Here is an 18,148-nt window from a genome sequence, read left to right on the forward strand (position 1 = left end):
CGTCAGACGGCATGAAATCACGCCACTAGAATACTCATTGCGTCTGGTACCCGTGCACGGTCGGAGAGATTGATGGGAAACACACCAGGCGACAAGGCGTGGCAAAAACGTGAGCGAGCCGCAGGGACACTGCGCCCGGCTGCCAGCCCGCGCCAGGCCTCCCACGCTGGGCGTCGCAGCGGCCACAGGCCGGGCGCGTCCAGTTCCGGTCCCCACCCCTGAGGGCGTCGAGGGGGCCCGCCGCGAGAGACGTCCCCAAACGAACCCCGACTCCTGCCGTGTGGCAAAACCCGCTACCCCTGCCTTCCAAACCAGGCAGCGGGAACTCGCCATCGACAGCACAGTAACACAGGGAGCCCGACAAAATGGCGGCGAAGCCGCAAGCGCCAACCATAGAGAGGACCGCCGCTGGGGAGAGAGCGTCGCTCTCGCCTCGGTGCCCCGCAGGCCTTCCGGCTAGAGCGGGTGAAGGGGACGGGTTTCCACTTGCCCTTCTAGGAGCACAGCAGCAGCCTCTATGGTGCCGGGTCCGCGGGAGCCGGGTCACGTGGCTGGCGAAAGCTGTCGCGGAGGCGGGGGGAGGAGAAATGGGAGGGAGGCGTTGGTGATAGCTGGAGACCCGGCGAATACCAGGTTGTCATGGAGTCTTGGGGCCCGGCTCGCGCATGCGCCAGCTGAGCCGCCGGGCTGGTCGTGGAGAGGCGACCCTGGCCCTAGGTGAGAAAGGCAGGGCTCGCGAGCTTGTCTCCAGGCACGGGTGGGGACCGGGATGGGGGCGACACTTAGAGGTTGGGGCTGGGAGCACCGGGAAAGCAGCTGGGAGCAGGTGGAAGAGGAAGAAGAGCGAAATGGGCCCAAGGGAGAACCAGGACTTTGGGAGAACGGGGGGCGCCAAATATTGGGAGCAGACAGACGCGCCGTTCCTGGCTTCCATTTATTTGGTTTGCTATCAGGGTCGGGCCCGCGTGGGAAAGGGAATCTGGAGTGAGGCAGAGACGGTGTGTAAGGAGGGGGGTTGTGTGAGGGGCAAGTGGTGTGAGTCCCTTAGGGCATGTGTGCCTTGGCCTGGTTCTGGATACCATGGCTCCCTTAAGGCCTGCCGGGCTGTAAGCAGAGGGGTTTGGGAATGGGCTGCTTTTATCGAGTGAGAGTGTCCAGGACCTTCATTTAGGAGCTATGCCCCAGACACAGGTGCACTGTTTATTCCAGAGGTCTGTGGTCCCCTACTTTGCTGGTTATTTCTCCTGGATGGTCAGCTAGCCAGGCATGATGCCAAGGATAGGGATGTGAGGAAGAAGGTTGATAGTGCCAAGTAAGAAGTCAGTGGTTAGTGGGTGGGTAGAGCAGTTTTGATCTGGACCCAGGACCCAGGCAGGAGCCAAGCTCTCTGTTTATTGCCCAAGTCCTGGCAGTAGGAATTGCCTGGGCATTTGCCCTGGAGACTGATGGCATGCCAGTCACAGTGTAGTCCTGGGGTCTGCCCAGTTCTGCCCTGCTGAGTTGGCAGACTACTTGATGCCTGGAGGGAGTGCGTGCTGCCTGGCGCAGATGGCATGTGGGCTGGTGCGAATGGGGAGGTGGGCACTGTTACTGTGAGCCCCCTTTTCGAAGCGGTCTGAGAACGGCCTCTAATCACCTGGCTCCCTTTGAGAGGTGAGGGTGGAGAGAGAGACGTGGGAAACTGTATGGAACAGGGCAGGGTCTTTGACATGAGTTTTTCAGCCAGTTTCGAGAATGGGAAGGAGTGTGAAGGAGAGTATGAATAATAGGCACGTAGGTAGGTGCAAATTTTTCCACCACTAAAATACACGTTCTTCCAGAATGGGATTTCTGAAAATGCAGATCAAAAGAAAACGACTTCAGAGAAAGCCTAGTAAAATATTTGTAATTCTAACTGGGATTTCTCATGGTTTTATGGCTGATAAACTCTTTACTTTCTACGGCCTTATCACTTTATTGTGTGTAAGCCTTTGCTTGTGCTTTCACCTCACACCTCTCTGTGCACGCATGTCATACACGTGACATATTTAAAGGGAACGTGAGCTCTCAGGAAACGTTGCCAAGTAGCTATAAAAGGAGAGTGCTGAAAGCCGCGTTTACTTTCCTCGTAACCCTTTGATTGCCTTTTCATTCCAGACTCAAAACTCAGATACTGTGGGTCATGCCAGCTTTTAATTTGGTTGTGTATTTGTCCTTACGGTTTCCTCTTAGAATAAGGGGTATATCAGACTACATCTGATATTTAGATCTACTGGTGATCACAGTGTGTGAAAATGCACTCTTGACCTTCAAGTTGTTTCGGGTGCTTTGTTGACTACTGAACCGCTTGGGTTGTTAGAGACTGGGGGGCTGAGGTTTGTTAGAATTTATTATTCTTCTGAGTACTCCACAAGTCTGTTACAAAGATGAAAACAAAATAGAAACAGAACCAATGACTCCAAGGTTCTAGGGCAGTGGTTTTCAACCTTCCTAATGCCTGGACCCTTCAATACAGTTCCTCATGTTGTGCTGACCCCCAGCCATAAAATTACTTTGTTGCTACTTCATAACTGTAATTTTGCTACTGTTATGAGTCACAATGTAAATATCTGTGTTTTTTTCATGGTTTTAGGCAACTCCTGTGAAAGGCTCATTCTAGAAAGGAATAATGACTTGGGTGTAAGAAGGGAAAAACAGAAGTAAGCACGGCGTGCCTTTGAGCACTTGGAGAGTGTTCTCCTGCACCGGTTTATAGGAGCCCAGGCGTCGACTACCTTCCCATTATGAGGTTTACTCTATACTGCCCACCTCGAGAACCTCTGGGATCGTGTCTTACGTGTTTATACATACGAGGCTCTGCCGGTTTGGGAGCATCAGTCAGTCATCATGCAGAGGAAGTGAAGTGCAGGGATCTGAGATGTGAAAAAGTCATGTTAGTGGCTTCCCACCCTTTAGGAAGCAGAGAGATGAGGCGGCAGGTGAACACTGTATAACCTATTTCCAAATGCTTGTGTCTGTCTTCATTGTAAAACAATACTGAGGAGGGAAAATAAAACCCTGGTGATTTCTTAAGTTTTCAGGTTTTGCCATTTACTTAGTCCTGGGTTTAAGAGGTGCTGGTGGGAATGACCACCTCTCTGCCTTTCTGCCTTCTGCTGTACTGTGTGCCTGAGTCCACTCCCTCTGAGAGAGGAGAGGTGGCTATAGCTCTCCGCCCCTTCCCACATGGGCCCTCTCGGCCTGAACATTAACACTTTTTTCCTGCTTGAAAGGAACTTTATCAAGAACACAGGCTTTCAAAGTTTTAATCATTTTTGCATTCAAAATAGACACTTTACCATTCTAAAGCCAATTGTGGGGGGCTTTGTTCTATTTCCCAATTGCCACCAGTTCCCCAGGATCTAAAATTTTAGAATTTATTGATTTGTCAGAGTTTTAGTATTTTGCTTCTGCAGTCAACATTATCCTATAAATTTCCTGTGTGACAGAGTAAATTTCTGTATGTTTTTCTGTTGCTCCACTGACAGTCATTTTATAGTCATGTCACAAGGATGATAGAGGACTTAATTGGGATGCTTTCTCTAAAATGTCTGCAAAATATTCTGTTTAGTAAGATATTGTGAAGTTTTCTCAGATTCTTAGTTGAAACTGACATGCCCTGCCCTTCTAATTTGGATCAACAGCCTGGGGCAGACCTGCATTAGTTTGAATGCCATCCGGAAGCCACATCTAGTTTCATTTTAAAGACGGCTCTATTCACTTTCGAACAGTATTATTTTAGGAAAATTACACGATGTACATTTGTTGGATTTCATACAAAGGATCCTGCTTTAATTAGGGATGCAGCTTAACATTTCTGTCTGCTTTTTAAAAAGGATTGCCCAGGCTCTCAAACATTGTAGCTGTCAAGCAAAGAGACATTGCGTTTGCAGAGTGCTCCATAAGATATGACGGTGTCATTGTTTATCATTGTGTTTAGAGGGTTAAGCATGTGACTGGTGGAAGAGTGATTTGACGTGAACTGGATGAAGCTGACAGACCTTAAATATTTGAGTCAGACTTGGGACAAAATGACTTTTACTTGGAACTGTGTTTAGAATTTACTCCCATTTTGATCAGGTTATGCCCCTTTAGTCCACTGCAGTTGTCGATAAGCATGTGAGCAAGGGGTTGCTCAAGAGCCCATGGAATCATGGGTCTCCTGTTCCATTGTACCATGACTCTTTGCTCTAGTGTTTCTCACGAGGTCCTGACCTAGCAGAAATGTTCAGGTGTGGCATGTCAGGGTATTTCAGGGACAGTACTGCTTGGCTGAGGAGCGTGTTTTCACTCAGGACAGCTGCATGGAGTCATGAATAGACTGTGAATTAAAGAACCTCTGGGTTTTGCTTACACCTACCCAGTTTCATTATTATTGTTTTCCTTGGTGACACCCTGTTTTTCTTTATCCCTGAAGTGTCCCATGTTTTTATTTGTTTTAAGATAAGATCTAGCTAGGTAGCCCTGGCTGGCCTAAAACTCACTAGATAGACCAGGTTGGCCTCAAACTCACAGAGCTCTGTCTGACTTTGCCTGCTGAGCTGCAGCTTCCACTGCTCTCTGGTTAATACCCACAGTCTTTCCAGCATGCATGAGTTCAAGGCCCTGCCTGTCTGCCCTGTATGTCTAATCTCCCATCTCTTCCCCCACCCCAATTGCCTGTGCATGGCATTCTGCTTTGGCCTCCTTGCTCATTTTAATTGTGAGTATACCAAGTTCTTCCTCCCTTTAACCTTCACATGGGCCTGGAACACACCGCCCAGCCCACCTATAGCCTTTGACTTCACTAATGCCTGCTGAGGCCCTATTCTCCAGATTCCAGCCACACAGAGCTTTCCTGGTGCCTAAGACGATTAGCCTCACTCCTTCACAGCTCTGTGAAAGTAATCATCAGTTGTATGACTACTTGGCTAATAATCTGTTCCTCTCTCCCTAGATCACAAGTTCCAGGAAGGATACAAACACATATTATTCTATTTACTCTCTACCTTCAGTCTAGCACAATGCCCAATTTACAGGGAACACTTGATACATTTTTTAAGGACATGTTTCTAAATGACTGAATGTAATGTATGTAATGTAATGTATGTATGTATGTATGTATCTGCACCTCACCTTTGGGATGGGATCACAACTGAGGAGGAGGATATTGTGAAACTCAAGAATAACACTGACAGCAACAAATGTTACAAACCTTTATGCAATATAAACACGTTTTAAAAAATTGTATTTATTTTATGTGTGTGGGTGTATTGTTTGCAGGAATTTCTGTGTACCACTTGTGTGCCTAGTAATGCCCTAGGGCTGGAATTGTTAGCTACCAGGTGGGTGCTGGGAATCAAACACAGGTTCTCTGGGAGATTGGCAAGTGCTAACTGCTGAGTGCCCTTCCAGCCCACTGCCCTTAAACACTTTTAAAATATGGTACTTGTATGTAAAAGTCTTTGCTTTTTTTGTGGTAATGCTGAGGATCAAACACAGGCCTTAAATATACCAAGTTATTCTTCCACTGAGCTATACCTTTAAGCCTATAAAAGTTTGGCGGTTTTTTTGTTTTGTTTTGTTTTGTTTTGTACTTTTTTTTTTTTAAGTAAAAAAGTGGCATGTAGGGAGATAGAGAGATGGCTCAGTGGTTAAGAGCATTGGCTGTTCTTCCAGAAGACCTGGGCTCAATTCCTGGTATCCATACTGGCAGCTCACAGCTCTCTGTAACTCCAGTTCTAGGGGATTCAGCACCCTCACACAGACATACAGATAGGCAAAACACCAGTGCACGTAAAATAAAAATAAATGGTTTAACGAAAGTGGCATATGGGGCCTGTGAGATAGCAGGTAAAGGTGCTTGTCAACTGGGGTTTGTTGTCAAGAGCCACGAAGTGGAAGCATACAGCCACCTCCGGTGAGTTGTCCTCTGACCTCTACACATGCATCACGGTACGTGTGTGCTCATACACGTACATGGTATACATACACTCAAAAGTGAATAAATGTAAAAAAGTCTTTTGAAGTAGCATGCATATGAATGTATGTGTGATGTATGTATGTGTGACATTGGTCATACTCTGCTCAGTGAGAAGCTTCTTTGAGAAACCCCCGTACTGTGGGAGGTGGCACTAGGTCACAAGCCACAGGTGTCTATTGGGAAAGCCCGCCTTGCTGGTTGATGTTACCTCTCCTCTCCTCAGGGAGGAGGGAGAGTTTATTTGGTTACCCATTCCAAAAAGCCTAATCAAATGTCCCTTTGTTACAGCTCACAAAGCTTTCACTGAATGGGTTGTGTGCCTTGAATTCACAATGGCATCAGAGGGTAGCAAGGGGATGGTGAGCCTCCTTTTGGGTGGAAACCATTCTGTTTAGTAAACTTGAAGCTTGGTCAGCTGCGACCAAAGAAGGTGTAGCTGAAGTGGGCGAGGCTGGAGTTCTTTGCCCTTTCCTCACCACTGGGCTCACCTGGTTCCCTCTCCAGGTAATGACTTCTTATGTAATTGTTGTTTTTCATAGAGCAATCCATATGCAAAGACTGCCTTCAATCCAGCTTCCAACCCCCTGAGACATGGAGAGGAAAGTCCCATCCAGAGAGAGCCCCAGAAGACTCTCCGCCAAGCCAGGCCGAGGCACAGAGATGAAAAAAGCGGCCCGACCTCTTGGTGTGCTGGCTGCTGACTCAGACAAGGACTCTGGCTTTTCAGGTTAACATATCTTATTCTGCCTTTTACTGAAAGATTTGCACCAGAATCTTTCTCCCTCATTAGTGTAAGAACAAGAAGAAGCTTTCAAATGTAGGATAAATAACTGTATGAGCTCTGAAGAGTAATTCTGAAAACCAGGGTGGTGGTGGTGGTGGTGGTGGTGGTAATTCCTGTATCTTATGGCAGATATCCATCACAGAACCATGGGGTTAGTTCTGAAACAATCATTTGATGTCCTTTTTGGACTTAGACTATTGGTCCTACATTTCAAGCTGTAGCTACTAGAAAAAAAAAATTTAAACGTGGACTGGAAACATAGTTCAGTTGTAGAGTGTATGCAGGAAGCCCTGGGTTGGATGCCCAGCACTTCATAAAGCTGGGCGTGCTGGCACACGCCTGTAATCCCAGCACTGGAAGACAGGAACAGGAGGAACAGAAGTCCATGTCATCCTTAGAGTTCAAGGCCAGAATGAATCATATGAGATCCTGTCTCAAAGACAAGTGTCTTTAAAATACTCAGAGTTCTGTTATGTTCACTCCTTTTTAATGGCAGCGAAAAAGAAAAATGCAACTGTCTCTTATTGCCATGTAACAATGTGAAGGTCAGTTAAAGTAATAGTCAATCTTTAAAAAAGAAATAAAATAATGCAGTCATGTACTATGTAACGAGACACTGGTCCCTCTGTGATGTTCACCCTTGTGTGAACACTGGGATGTACGTTCATAAAGCCAGAAGACAGAACCTCTTACCTACTTGGGCTATATGAGATAGTCATCATCTCATGTGGTCTCTCAGTGGCTGAACCATCTTTATGTGGTAAGGACCATCATTTGCTAAGATAACACTTGATTAGAAAGTAATTTTGCTATACTTAAAAGAGTCCCCTCCTTCTAACAGTTTTTCTTAATAACTGTGCATTTTATGTTTGGACCAGGAGCCACCTGGCCCAACGATAAACTCTGTTAGAGATAAGAAAGTAAGACAGGAGCTGGAGAGATAGCTCAGCAGCTAAGAGCACTTGCTGTTTTCGCAGGGGACATGGACTCAGTGTTCAACACCCATATCAGGTGGTTCATAGCCACTTGTAAGTCTAGTTCCAGGAGATCTGACCCCCTCTCCTGGTCTCTGAGGGCTCTTGCATGTACATGGTGTGTGGATATACAGACAGACATGCAAGCAAGCACACACACATACACAAAAGAAAATAAATCTTTGAACTGGGCATGGTGGCACATGCCTTTAACCTCAGAACTTGGGAGGCGGAGTCAAGTGGATCTTTGTGAGTTTGAAGCCAGCCTGGTCTACAGAGTGGATTCCAGGCCAGTCAGGGGTACATGATGAGGCTCTGTCTCAAAAAATAAAAACCACTAACCAAACCTCAAAAACCAAATATTTGATTTATTATTATTATTTTATTATTACCTTTTTTTTTCTTTTGAGTCAGGGTCTCTATAGTCCTGCCTATCCTGGATACTATGTAGACCAGGTTGGCCTCTACCTCCCAAGTGCCAGGAGTTTTTGAGACCACATGTGATAGATGCACCATTACACGTGGTCTCAAAAAACAAATCTTTAAAAAACAAGTGATAGGAGAGTAACTTTCACTGTTTGCTATCCTGTGCCCTGCCCCAAAGGGGTTGGCTGCATCCCCGTGAGCCTCTTAAGTTTTGGGCTGAAGTTCTTTTGTTTCTAGGGCTGAGGGTGGTAGCTTGAACTACCTGAAATAATGAACTAATGCCAACATTATTGTTTCAGGAGATCCTCAGGTTGATGCCAGGGCATTAGGGCTCACTCTCCTGAGAGTGGAGCTTTTTCTAGAGAAGGTTTATACTCAGGTATAGATCTATCTCCAGCTCTTCCCTGGGCTCCAGAGACAATCCACCTGTGTTACTGATTTACTAATTTATAATGGGAAATGCTGCTGTTAGGAAATCTAGGACTCTCACCTTCTTAGACTAGCGTGCTTTCATCTCATAGGCATGCTGAATGAGAAGCTAAATTATAAATAGACTGTTACTCAGAGAGGAACAGCACTGACCAAAGGATTAGAATAGAGGAATTAGTGTCCTGCCCAGGGCCAGGACAGTCCAGGGAAGGGTGAGCCAGCCTGCAGCACTTTGGGATTCCCTTCTCTGAATGTCGTTGCTTCCCAGGCTTGCCTCATCCTGAAGCTCCGTGAAGTATCTATTGAGGATTTAGAGTCCTAGGCCCTCTTGAGATTCTGGTACTGAGGCTGGGGAAGGGCCTGTGAAGTGGCGTCTGTAAAACAAGGCCAAAGGAATGGAAAACACCGAGGGCTTTTTCCTCATTCATTATCACACTTGCTTTTCATCTGTTTCTAGAGCAAAAAGGTAATACATGCTCATTGTAAAGGTTTAGATGCTTGGGGAGTTAAAGAAGAAAACATACTTCACCTGTAGTCCTTCCGTTTGTAACTCCCAGGACCATTGGCATTTAGCTCCTTCTTCTAAAGTCTTTAACTTTGTCGGGCCAGTTGTTTTAGTAAGTACAGTACTGTTCAGACACAATGATACTAAAAACAGCCACCCTTATTGCTGTTTCAGAAGGTGGCTCCAGTGAATGTACTGGTCACTATTGGGGCAGGTTCCGAGGAACTGGTCACTGCCTGAGTTATTGCAGTTACCTTGGATATGATGAAATTTGTACTTGATCTTAGCTGAAAGGCTGAGAAGCACTTTGGTAAAATTTGCAAATTTGGATGGATGGTGGTTTCTATTTTAATTATTTTCCCAAAATTATTTTGAGAAATTTCAAATCTAAGGAAAAGTGAATGAGTCCCCCCACAAGAAAGATACTTTCTTTCAGATCTACTGGACATTATTATTTTTGCCCTATTTCTATCCCTTTCCTACATACATGGGCTTAACTATTTGAAAAGTAAACTTCAAACAATTAGCATTTCATCTCTAGATCTTTAGTATAAATTCCAGAAACAAGGATATTCCTCTATATAATTATAAAACCATTATTATACCCAAGAAAGTTAACCCTTACAGAATTCTTTCTAACTACAGTCTATTTGAATTTCCCCATTGTCCCAGTAATGTCCTTATAGCTATTTGTCATTGTCTTTTGTTTTAGATCCAGGATTGAGCAGTGTGCATTGCGTGAAGCTAGCCTGCCTTTTAAATCTTATTTAATTCAGAATAGCCTTCTCATCTTTTCTTTCCCTTTTCTTTGTGACATTGACATCTTTGGGGTGGGGGGTAGGGACTGGTTTTTGGTTTCTTGAGACAGGGTTTCTCTGTGTAGCCCTGGCTGGCCTAAAATTCGCTTTGTAGACCAAGCTGGCCTGGAACTCACAGAGATCTGCCTGCCTCTGCCTCCCAGAGTGCTGGGATTAAAGGTGTGTGTCACTGAGCCTGGAAGTGACATGGACATCTTTGAACCAGACAGGACTCTATAATAAAGCGTCCCACATTCTGGTTTTCTGATAATTTCCCCACTTCTGGAGTTGTTAGAGCACTGCCCTGTTGATGTTGTGCACTTTCCATTGCAGAACACAGGAAATGGTTAGGTTCGTCTTATTGTCTTATTCTGTATTTGTTTGTTTTGCTTTGCTTTGTTTTAAGATATGTATGTATGTATGTATGTATGTACATGTCTCTTCATGAGTTTGTGCACTACTTGTGCCTGTGGGGCCAGCAGAGGGCACCAGATTCGCTGGAACTGGAGTTACAGGAGGTTGTGAGTCACCTGATGTGGGGACTGGAATTGAACCTGGGCCTTCTGTAAGTGCTCTTAACCACTGAGTCATTTCCAGCCCTAATCTCATTCTTGATGATAACTCTGATCACCTGGTTAAAAGGTACCATGTACCAGATTTATTTATTGTAAAGATAACCTGTTAGTTAAATCTGGTGCCACATGTTTAGAATCCTAAATTCTGGGGAGGCTGAAGCAGGTGAATTACAAGGTCAAGACCTGCTGGGCTACAGCGTGAATTTTCAGCCTCCTAAGGGCTGGGATTGTAGGCTGGTACCACTATCCCTGCCTTCCAGCACACTCTTGGCCAGTGTTTTAGCATCCAGTGATGATGTTTGCTTGAACTGGTTGCCACTTAGTGATTGAAAAGTTATGATGTTCTAATGCTGTTATGTTGCACATCCACCAAACCTCTTTGTGAAGAAACAGTTTCCTTCCTCTGTTCCCTTTTTGAGTATCACCCTGGATTTATGGAATTCTTTCGTAATTCAGTTTGTTTCATTGACATCGTATTTCTGGTACTTCCACTGTCTCAAATTTGGCCAATGAATCAATTTTGCCATTGTCTCACTTGACACCTTCTCCCTCAGTGTTTGAGTACCTCTTCCTTTCTGGGACAACAGAATGTCTAGGCTCATCTTGTGCCTTTTCAACCAGAGACTCACAGTGACTCTTTCTCCAAGGACACCCGGTTTCTGTATCTGTAGACTGCATTTCCGCTCCAAAGACCAGGAGTTAGACTTGTTTCTAGTCCAGTAGTTCTTAACCAGAAGTATACATTTGGGTTAACCGTTTGATCAAGGGGAGGACTCCAACAGCTTTTTGAGAAGTGTCACTGGACATTCTGAATTATGCCTCTGTTGGCAAATGTCTTTTTGACTGTTTTTGCCAAGCTACAAAAAAATACAATTGTTGATGGCTGCATTTATTTAAACACATTTACAGTTCAGTCTTTCGTCATCCAGGTTTTTCTGAGATACTTATGGGGCTTTGTTTTTTTTTTTTTTTTTTTTTTTTTTTTTTTTTTTTTTTAAAGAGAGCATTGAATTCTCTGAAGCTGGAATTACAGGTGGTTGTGAGCCACCCTGTGTGGGTTCCTGGAAGAGCAATAAGTACTCTTAACCCCTGATCTATCAATCCAGCCCTTGTTTGTTTTTTGAGACTGGGTCATTCTGTGTAGCTGAGGCTAGCCTTGAACTTGTGATCTTTCTGGCTCAGCATCCCAAGTGATGGAATTATAGATATGCGCCCCACATCTGCTCTGTCCTGCAATCTCTCTTTCTCTCATATCACACTCACTATGTAGTCAAAGATGACTCTGGACTTGTGATCCTACTGCCTCCACCTTTTGAGTGCTGTCTTTATAGGTATATGCCACCAGATCTACCTTATGTGGTGCTAGAGATGGAATCCAGGGCTGCGTTCATGCCAGGAAAGCTCTGTCAACTGAGCTTCATGTTGGTGAGCATTTAGAGAAGTCCCAGACACTTCAGCAAGGTACAGCGGTCTCTGGGTTATTCTCACAAGCACCTGGCTGCGTTCCTTTTATATGGAACTTGCATAAGGAGAACATCTGTACTATTTCCCACTACCATAACCAAAATTTATGACAGAAAGGTTTATGTTGCTAGTTGTTTCAGATGGTGTCGGTCCTTTGAGGTGGAAGGTACAGTGGAGCAGCTCTGTCTGTGGAGGTAGAAATGTGCAGCAGTAGACCAGGAGCAGAGAAAGCAGGCCAGAGCCAGAGCCTGGCAGAAACTGCAAAGGCCTTCTCCCAGCCATCTCCATCTGCCAGCTCAGTCCTAAAAGCTCTATAGCTGTCAAAATAGAGCCACATGTTAGGGATCAAGCATTCAGAATACGGGCCTGTGGGAGACACTTCAAATGCAAGCCATAACAGCACCCTTTTGTTCCCTGATGTGCAGGCCTCCCAGTAAGCTCTCATGTGCTCTGGACTTCAGCAAAGTAGCTGCCCAACACGTGGCAGGGAGCAACAGAGGAACAGTTTAGCTTCAGCTTTGACCACTGTCTTAAGTGTCCCTCCCTGTCACTGTGATAATACGCTGACAAAAGCAACTTGAGTGAAAAGGGTTGTCTCAGCTCACTGCGGCAGGGAAGTTAGGAGCGGTTTCTTACTTGCTTATACCCACAGCCAAGAAGCAGAGAGCAATGGATGCTGGTGCTCAGCTCACTTCCTTCTTTTTATATAGTTGAGGATCCCTGCCCAGGGGGTGGTCCTGCCTAGAGTGGAGTCTTCCCACGTCAGTTAACCACTCACAGACGTTCTGAGAGACTGACTTGATCTAGATGATCCTTCTGTGGTGTGGATGGAGCTTTGTCTCCTTCATGAGTGCAGAGTCTGCTAACAGTTCACACTAGCCATTCACAGACGAGAATTCAGGACAGAGCTGTTCTCATTTTAACATGGACACAAGTTTTAATTAGCTTTATACTTTAATTGTATCTTGTGGTTTCCAGAGCCTCTAAGGATCTTAATTCTGTGTGGGGTCATGCTTTCTGTCCACTTCTCAACAACAGATTTTAAAAGTAATGATCCAGGGGCTGGAGAGATGGCTCAGTAGATAAGAGCACTTGAGTGCTCTTCCAGAGGACCCAGGTTCAATTCCTACCTAGCACCCATATGGCCGTTTGCAACTGCCTGCAACTCCAGTTTGAGGGAATCCAACACCCTCACATAGACATACATATAGGTAAAGCACCACTTCACATAAAGTAAATAAAATATTAAAAAAGAAAAAGGTAATGGCCTAGCACTGGTGAAATGGCTCAGACGTAAAATCACTTGTCACCATGGCTGACTCCCACAGGTTGTCCTCTGACCCCACACTGTAGTGTGGCATGCACAGCCCCCATACAAAATATAACAAAACCTGTTAAAATAATCAATAATAAAGAATTTTGCCGTCTGCATCTCATTTCTCAGGTGATCTGGTGATGATCGCTCTCGTGTGAACCCTGATTGGTGCAGGCTTTATATAAGTTTTGAATAAAGTCAGGCAGAGTAGTTAAACTTGTGGAGCAGGAGAGATAGTTATTGAACATCCAGAGAAATTTCCAGCCTCAGAAAACTCACAGGGACACCTATGAAGGGTGCTCCTTTCTATTTTAAGCACTCCATGGCTGCTTAGGAGCTGGATTATGAGCCGTTAGCCAAGAGCCCAAGTGAACTGACTGTTTTTCTCCCCATCAGATGGGAGCTCAGAATGTTTGAGCTCCGCAGAGCAGATGGAGTCAGAGGACATGCTGAGCACCTTGGGCTGGAGCAGAGAAGACAGGCTGAGACAAAACCCCAAAGCTGCAAGCAGTGCCTTCCCTGCGCTGTCCCCTATGGTCATCATGAAGAATGTGCTGGTCAAGCAGGTGAGGAGGACCAGTGGAACCCAAAGTCTTTGCAGATGAAAGTTTCTGAGCTTCCCATGTGCAAAAACTCTTTGAGAGAGAGAGAGAGAGAGAGAGAGAGAGAGAGAGAGAGAGAGTATGTGTTTTGTGTTAAGCAAGTACCCTCCTACACCTTCTGACCTGAGGGCACCTGGTTCACATGTACACACACTCATGCTGAAATTCATAATACTCTTAGACACACACATACACAACAAATAGAGACAGACAAAAATAAACCCCTAGATACTTTCTCAAGTTTTCCCTTGGAAAAAATGATTGTGTTTGCTTTTGGTTTTGGCTCTCTTGTTTTAAAGCATGATACAGATGTAAGTGGATTTTAGGTTGCTTCCTTCCCATTCTCAACAAGGGCTCCCCTGTGCTTGAGGGAGGCATGGCACCCGAAACAGCTGTAGCTGAGCATCCGCCTTCTTTGCCTTGGGTGAAATGGAAGCTGCGCTCGTCCATTCTGAATGCAGCTGCTCCTTTTCTTTGTCTGCAGGGCAGCAGCTCCTCCCAGCTCCAGTCATGGACTGTCCAGCCCTCCTTTGAAGTGATCTCGGCACAACCACAACTCTTTGTCCTTCATCCACCTGTGCCATCTCCTGTCAGCCCATGCCATACTGCTGAGAAAAAGTCAGATTCCAGAAACTACTTGCCCATTCTAAATTCTTATACCAAAATAGCCCCCCACCCAGGCAAAAGGGGCTTCTCCCTCAGCTCAGAAGAAAGAGGAACAAGTGGGGTACCGAAGAAACTCTGCACAGAGAGACTGGGGCCAGGCCTGTCTTCCAGCGAGCCGGCCAAGACTGGCCCTGTGCTATCCAGTCCTTCTACTCCAGCCCCACCCAGCTCCAAGCTCACGGAGGACTCAGCTCTGCAAGGAGTGCCCTCCCTGGGGGCTGGTGGAAGTCCACAGACTCTTCAGCCTGTGTCCAGCAGTCATGTGGCTAAAGCTCCCAGTCTGACCTTTGCCTCACCTGCCAGTCCTGTGTGTGCCTCAGACAGCACCCTGCATGGCTTAGAGAGCAGCTCCCCTCTTTCACCACTGTCAGCCAGTTACAGTTCACCGTTGTGGGCCGCAGAGCACCTCTGCCGCAGCCCAGACATCTTCTCGGAGCAGCGGCAGAACAAAAGCAGGCGCTTTCAGAATACCTTAGTGGTGCTCCACAAGTCCGGTTTGCTGGAAATCACCTTGAAAACCAAGGAGTTGATTCGTCAGAACCAAGCAACTCAGGTGGAACTAGACCAGCTGAAGGAGCAAACCCAGATGTTTATAGAGGCCACCAAGAGCAGGGCTCCTCAGGCGTGGGCCAAGTTGCAGGCATCACTAACATCTGGGTCCAGCCATTCAGGCAGTGACCTAGACACATTGTCTGATCCCCCAGACATATAGCACAGGCATTTTTCAGTCCTTTGAGTGGTCCTTTTACCTTTTTTGCTATTTCTACCTACACTTGTTTTCCACAGCCTATTTAAGAGCTTTTCTTTCTAAACTCACAAAGCCACGTGCAGTCCCTGGCTGCTGTCTAATCTGTGGTTGATGCACAGGTTAAGTGTATTTAAGTTCCTCTGAGGCTCTCCAAGTGGAAGTATCTGTGAGTCCTTTTTTTTTAACCTGCAGGCATTTAGCTGGCTCTTGGGACATAGGAGAGATGAGTGTACGAGTCTCTTCCAGCTGTCACCTCCCATCCTCCTCACTCTCCAGGATCAGTGACATGGTGGAGTGTCCAGAATGGCACTTGTCAAACCAAGGAGAAGGTGACCTGAGGATCCCTTCATGGGCCTCCCTCAAGCATCTTAGTCACAGAGGGAAAGAAGAGGACATGTTTGCTTTCTACCAGGCATTGTGCTTATTGGGTGAAACCTAAAATGCTTTGGGCACAGGTGCCTGGGCACAAGCATTTAACCACATAAGGCTTTGTTCCTTTCACTTGAAAGTTAAAGGAGAAAGGGCAGAGCCATCTGACTCATGTTACCACACACCAGATCTCACTTAACACGAGTAGGCAAATGTTTCAGATTTTTCAAATACAGAATGGATTTAGTTCCATTGATAAATTACTTTTTTGATTAAAGGGTCAAAGAAGCCAGCATTTTTGGTCACTAGCTTGAAGGTGTTGTTAACTCATGCTTGAAATAGCATAACCTGTCTTATATCTAAAAAGCTTGAAATGGGGCTGCAGATGGCTCAGTGAGTAAAGGTGCTTGCTGCCAAGCCAGGTGACCTGAATTTGATCCCCTGAACCCACATGATAGGAGGAGAACCAACTACTGCAAATTGTTCATCACACTTGTGCATACGTACACACACACACACACACACACACACACACACACACACACACGATAAATAAACAGACATAAAATTACAAAACAAGCTATCATTAGCATCAACAGAACAATGAGAAGCTTGAGATGGCTTCAGTGGGTCCTCAGGATCTGGTGTCAGTCACCCTCTGCTGTCTCTTGTCTGAGCTTCACCCAGCTGTTTCTATGAGGGAGGAAATGATTGTGCTTATAGATTTTGAGTTAAGTAAAGCCCCAAGGCCACAAAAGTCAGAAAGGATACCTCCCCATTTTCACATCTGGTAATGCCCTGTAGTGATGGGGCCAGCGTGGAGCAGTCAGCAGAGCCGAAGTGTGATGTCCCTGGTCTTAGGATGGAACGTGTGAGGAGCTTCCATATGGCACGTTCTCCTCAGCTTCCCTGTGCTGGGAGCTAAGTGTCTAAACAGTAAAGATCCAAAGGCCTGTATCCTTGGTTAAAATTTTCATCCTCCTGGAAATCTTTGTTCTTCTCAAATTAACTTTGTTTTTATGACCAGTGTCATCTTTTCTGCAGAGAGAATGCTCTTAGGGCTTTACTAGGTCCAGATTAAGGATCACATTTATTAGGTAGTTGGTTGTAATTCTAACATAGTTTAAAAATTATCAGACTCAGGTTGACTCTACTGTGTTCATAAAGATATTTAGATCTGACCGGTTTAAAAATAATCAACTTGGTAAAATCACTCTATTCTCTGATCAACACAGAATTATTACCTGTTGTTTGCTTTCTGAAAGAGCTTCCAAAATCAGAGCCAGTGTCTCTGGGCAGACTCAGCTCCTTATGGTATGCTTCCCCTGAATCTGTATGGTATTGTAGCCACTCCACTAGGAAGCATCCTTTTGTCAGAATATTTGGCAAGAAAGCTGTAGAGACAGGTGCGTTCAGAACAGCCTGGGTACCAGCCATGAGTCTGACCGAGTGTCAGAAGTCTGGAAGCACTTGCTGAGACCAAATGTCCTCCACTGGAAAAAGCCCCCTGTGGGCTGTAAGCCTCTTGGACTCTTCCTCCTAGATTTGGGCTTTCATTTTCCTTCCAGTCCTCATAAAAGATGATGAGAGCCACCGTAGACCCTCACTGCTGAGTGGCGGGGAGAGTCAGTGCCCCCGTCACTGCTCCTCTGTGATTTTAGAGGACAGCTGTGAGTCTCTAGACTGTTAGCATAGCATTCTGTTCCTGGTGGGGCTGGAAGCAGATGAACTGCAGCAGAGAAGCTAGATCTTAGAAGGAGCGCTTCTTTGAGGTCAGAGGCCAGACCAGCGCTTGGAGGAAGCCCGAGTGGACGTGGAGGATCTGCATTGGTTGCCCAAGGCTGTAAGTAGCAGTGGCCTTCGTGGTGCATGCTCTAAGTCCTTTTGAAGCATTGTGCAGGGCCGTTGTTTTCCCAGGGTGAGAAGTCAGGTTTAGCTCAGATCAGCCCATCGCAGAATCTTTGTCAGGTTTATTGGCAGTATTGAAATACATTTGGAAAGGTTCCTGACTGAACTGGTTATAGAATTTAACGTCATTTGTAATTTACTGCACTGTTTTTATTGATTATAGTATTGTCTGACTCTTCTTCTCTGGTATGATTCCTTCAGCAGACAAGTTACTCTTGCACATATTCTGAAGTGGCTTTTCAGTCACATCCTCCTTAGGGTAGAGACTATTTACCAAATGTGAATTCTTTTAAGAAAGTGTGAAGTTATGTAGAAATTGACTGTGAAATGTCAGAGAAAAAAAAATAAAAGTCACTTACTTGAAAACTATTTGGTGTATTTGTTTTGTAACTGCTTAAAATCTCTTAAGGCCTGGGCGTGTAGAGTGCTCACCTAGCGTGTGTGAGGCCCTGGGCTCTACCCCACCATCACTACCCTCCTACCCACTTCCTCAAAAAGCACTAAAAGAAATCTAGAATACTTGTGGATCGATAGACGTTTCAAACATGGTTTTGTGTTGTTTGGGAGGTAGAAGTGGATGAATACTGGAGACTCTTCAGACTTCCA

At 45.6% G+C, this 18,148-nt stretch overlaps 1 protein-coding gene across 2 annotated transcripts in view; it reads left to right on the forward strand.

Moving 5' to 3' along the window:
* The window catches only part of Cipc (CLOCK interacting pacemaker), a 78,412-nt gene extending 60,501 nt beyond the window's left edge, over positions 1-17,911 (forward strand). Inside the window, exons 1-4 of one of the 2 annotated variants that reach the window (XM_021653098.2) lie at positions 544-717; positions 6,520-6,707; positions 13,646-13,815; positions 14,336-17,911. In XM_021653098.2, the coding sequence (XP_021508773.1) occupies positions 6,572-6,707; positions 13,646-13,815; positions 14,336-15,229 (1,200 nt within the window). In that variant the 5' untranslated portion in view covers positions 544-717; positions 6,520-6,571 and the 3' untranslated portion in view covers positions 15,230-17,911. Of the gene's footprint in view, positions 1-543; positions 718-6,519; positions 6,708-13,645; positions 13,816-14,335 lie in introns of those variants that run through there. The other variant, XM_060387911.1, reaches the window with a different exon arrangement.
* The last annotated feature ends 237 nt before the right edge of the window (positions 17,912-18,148 follow it).

Source organism: Meriones unguiculatus, chromosome 7 (genome assembly GCF_030254825.1).
Source record: "Meriones unguiculatus strain TT.TT164.6M chromosome 7, Bangor_MerUng_6.1, whole genome shotgun sequence".
Classification (NCBI taxonomy): Eukaryota; Metazoa; Chordata; class Mammalia; order Rodentia; family Muridae; genus Meriones; species Meriones unguiculatus.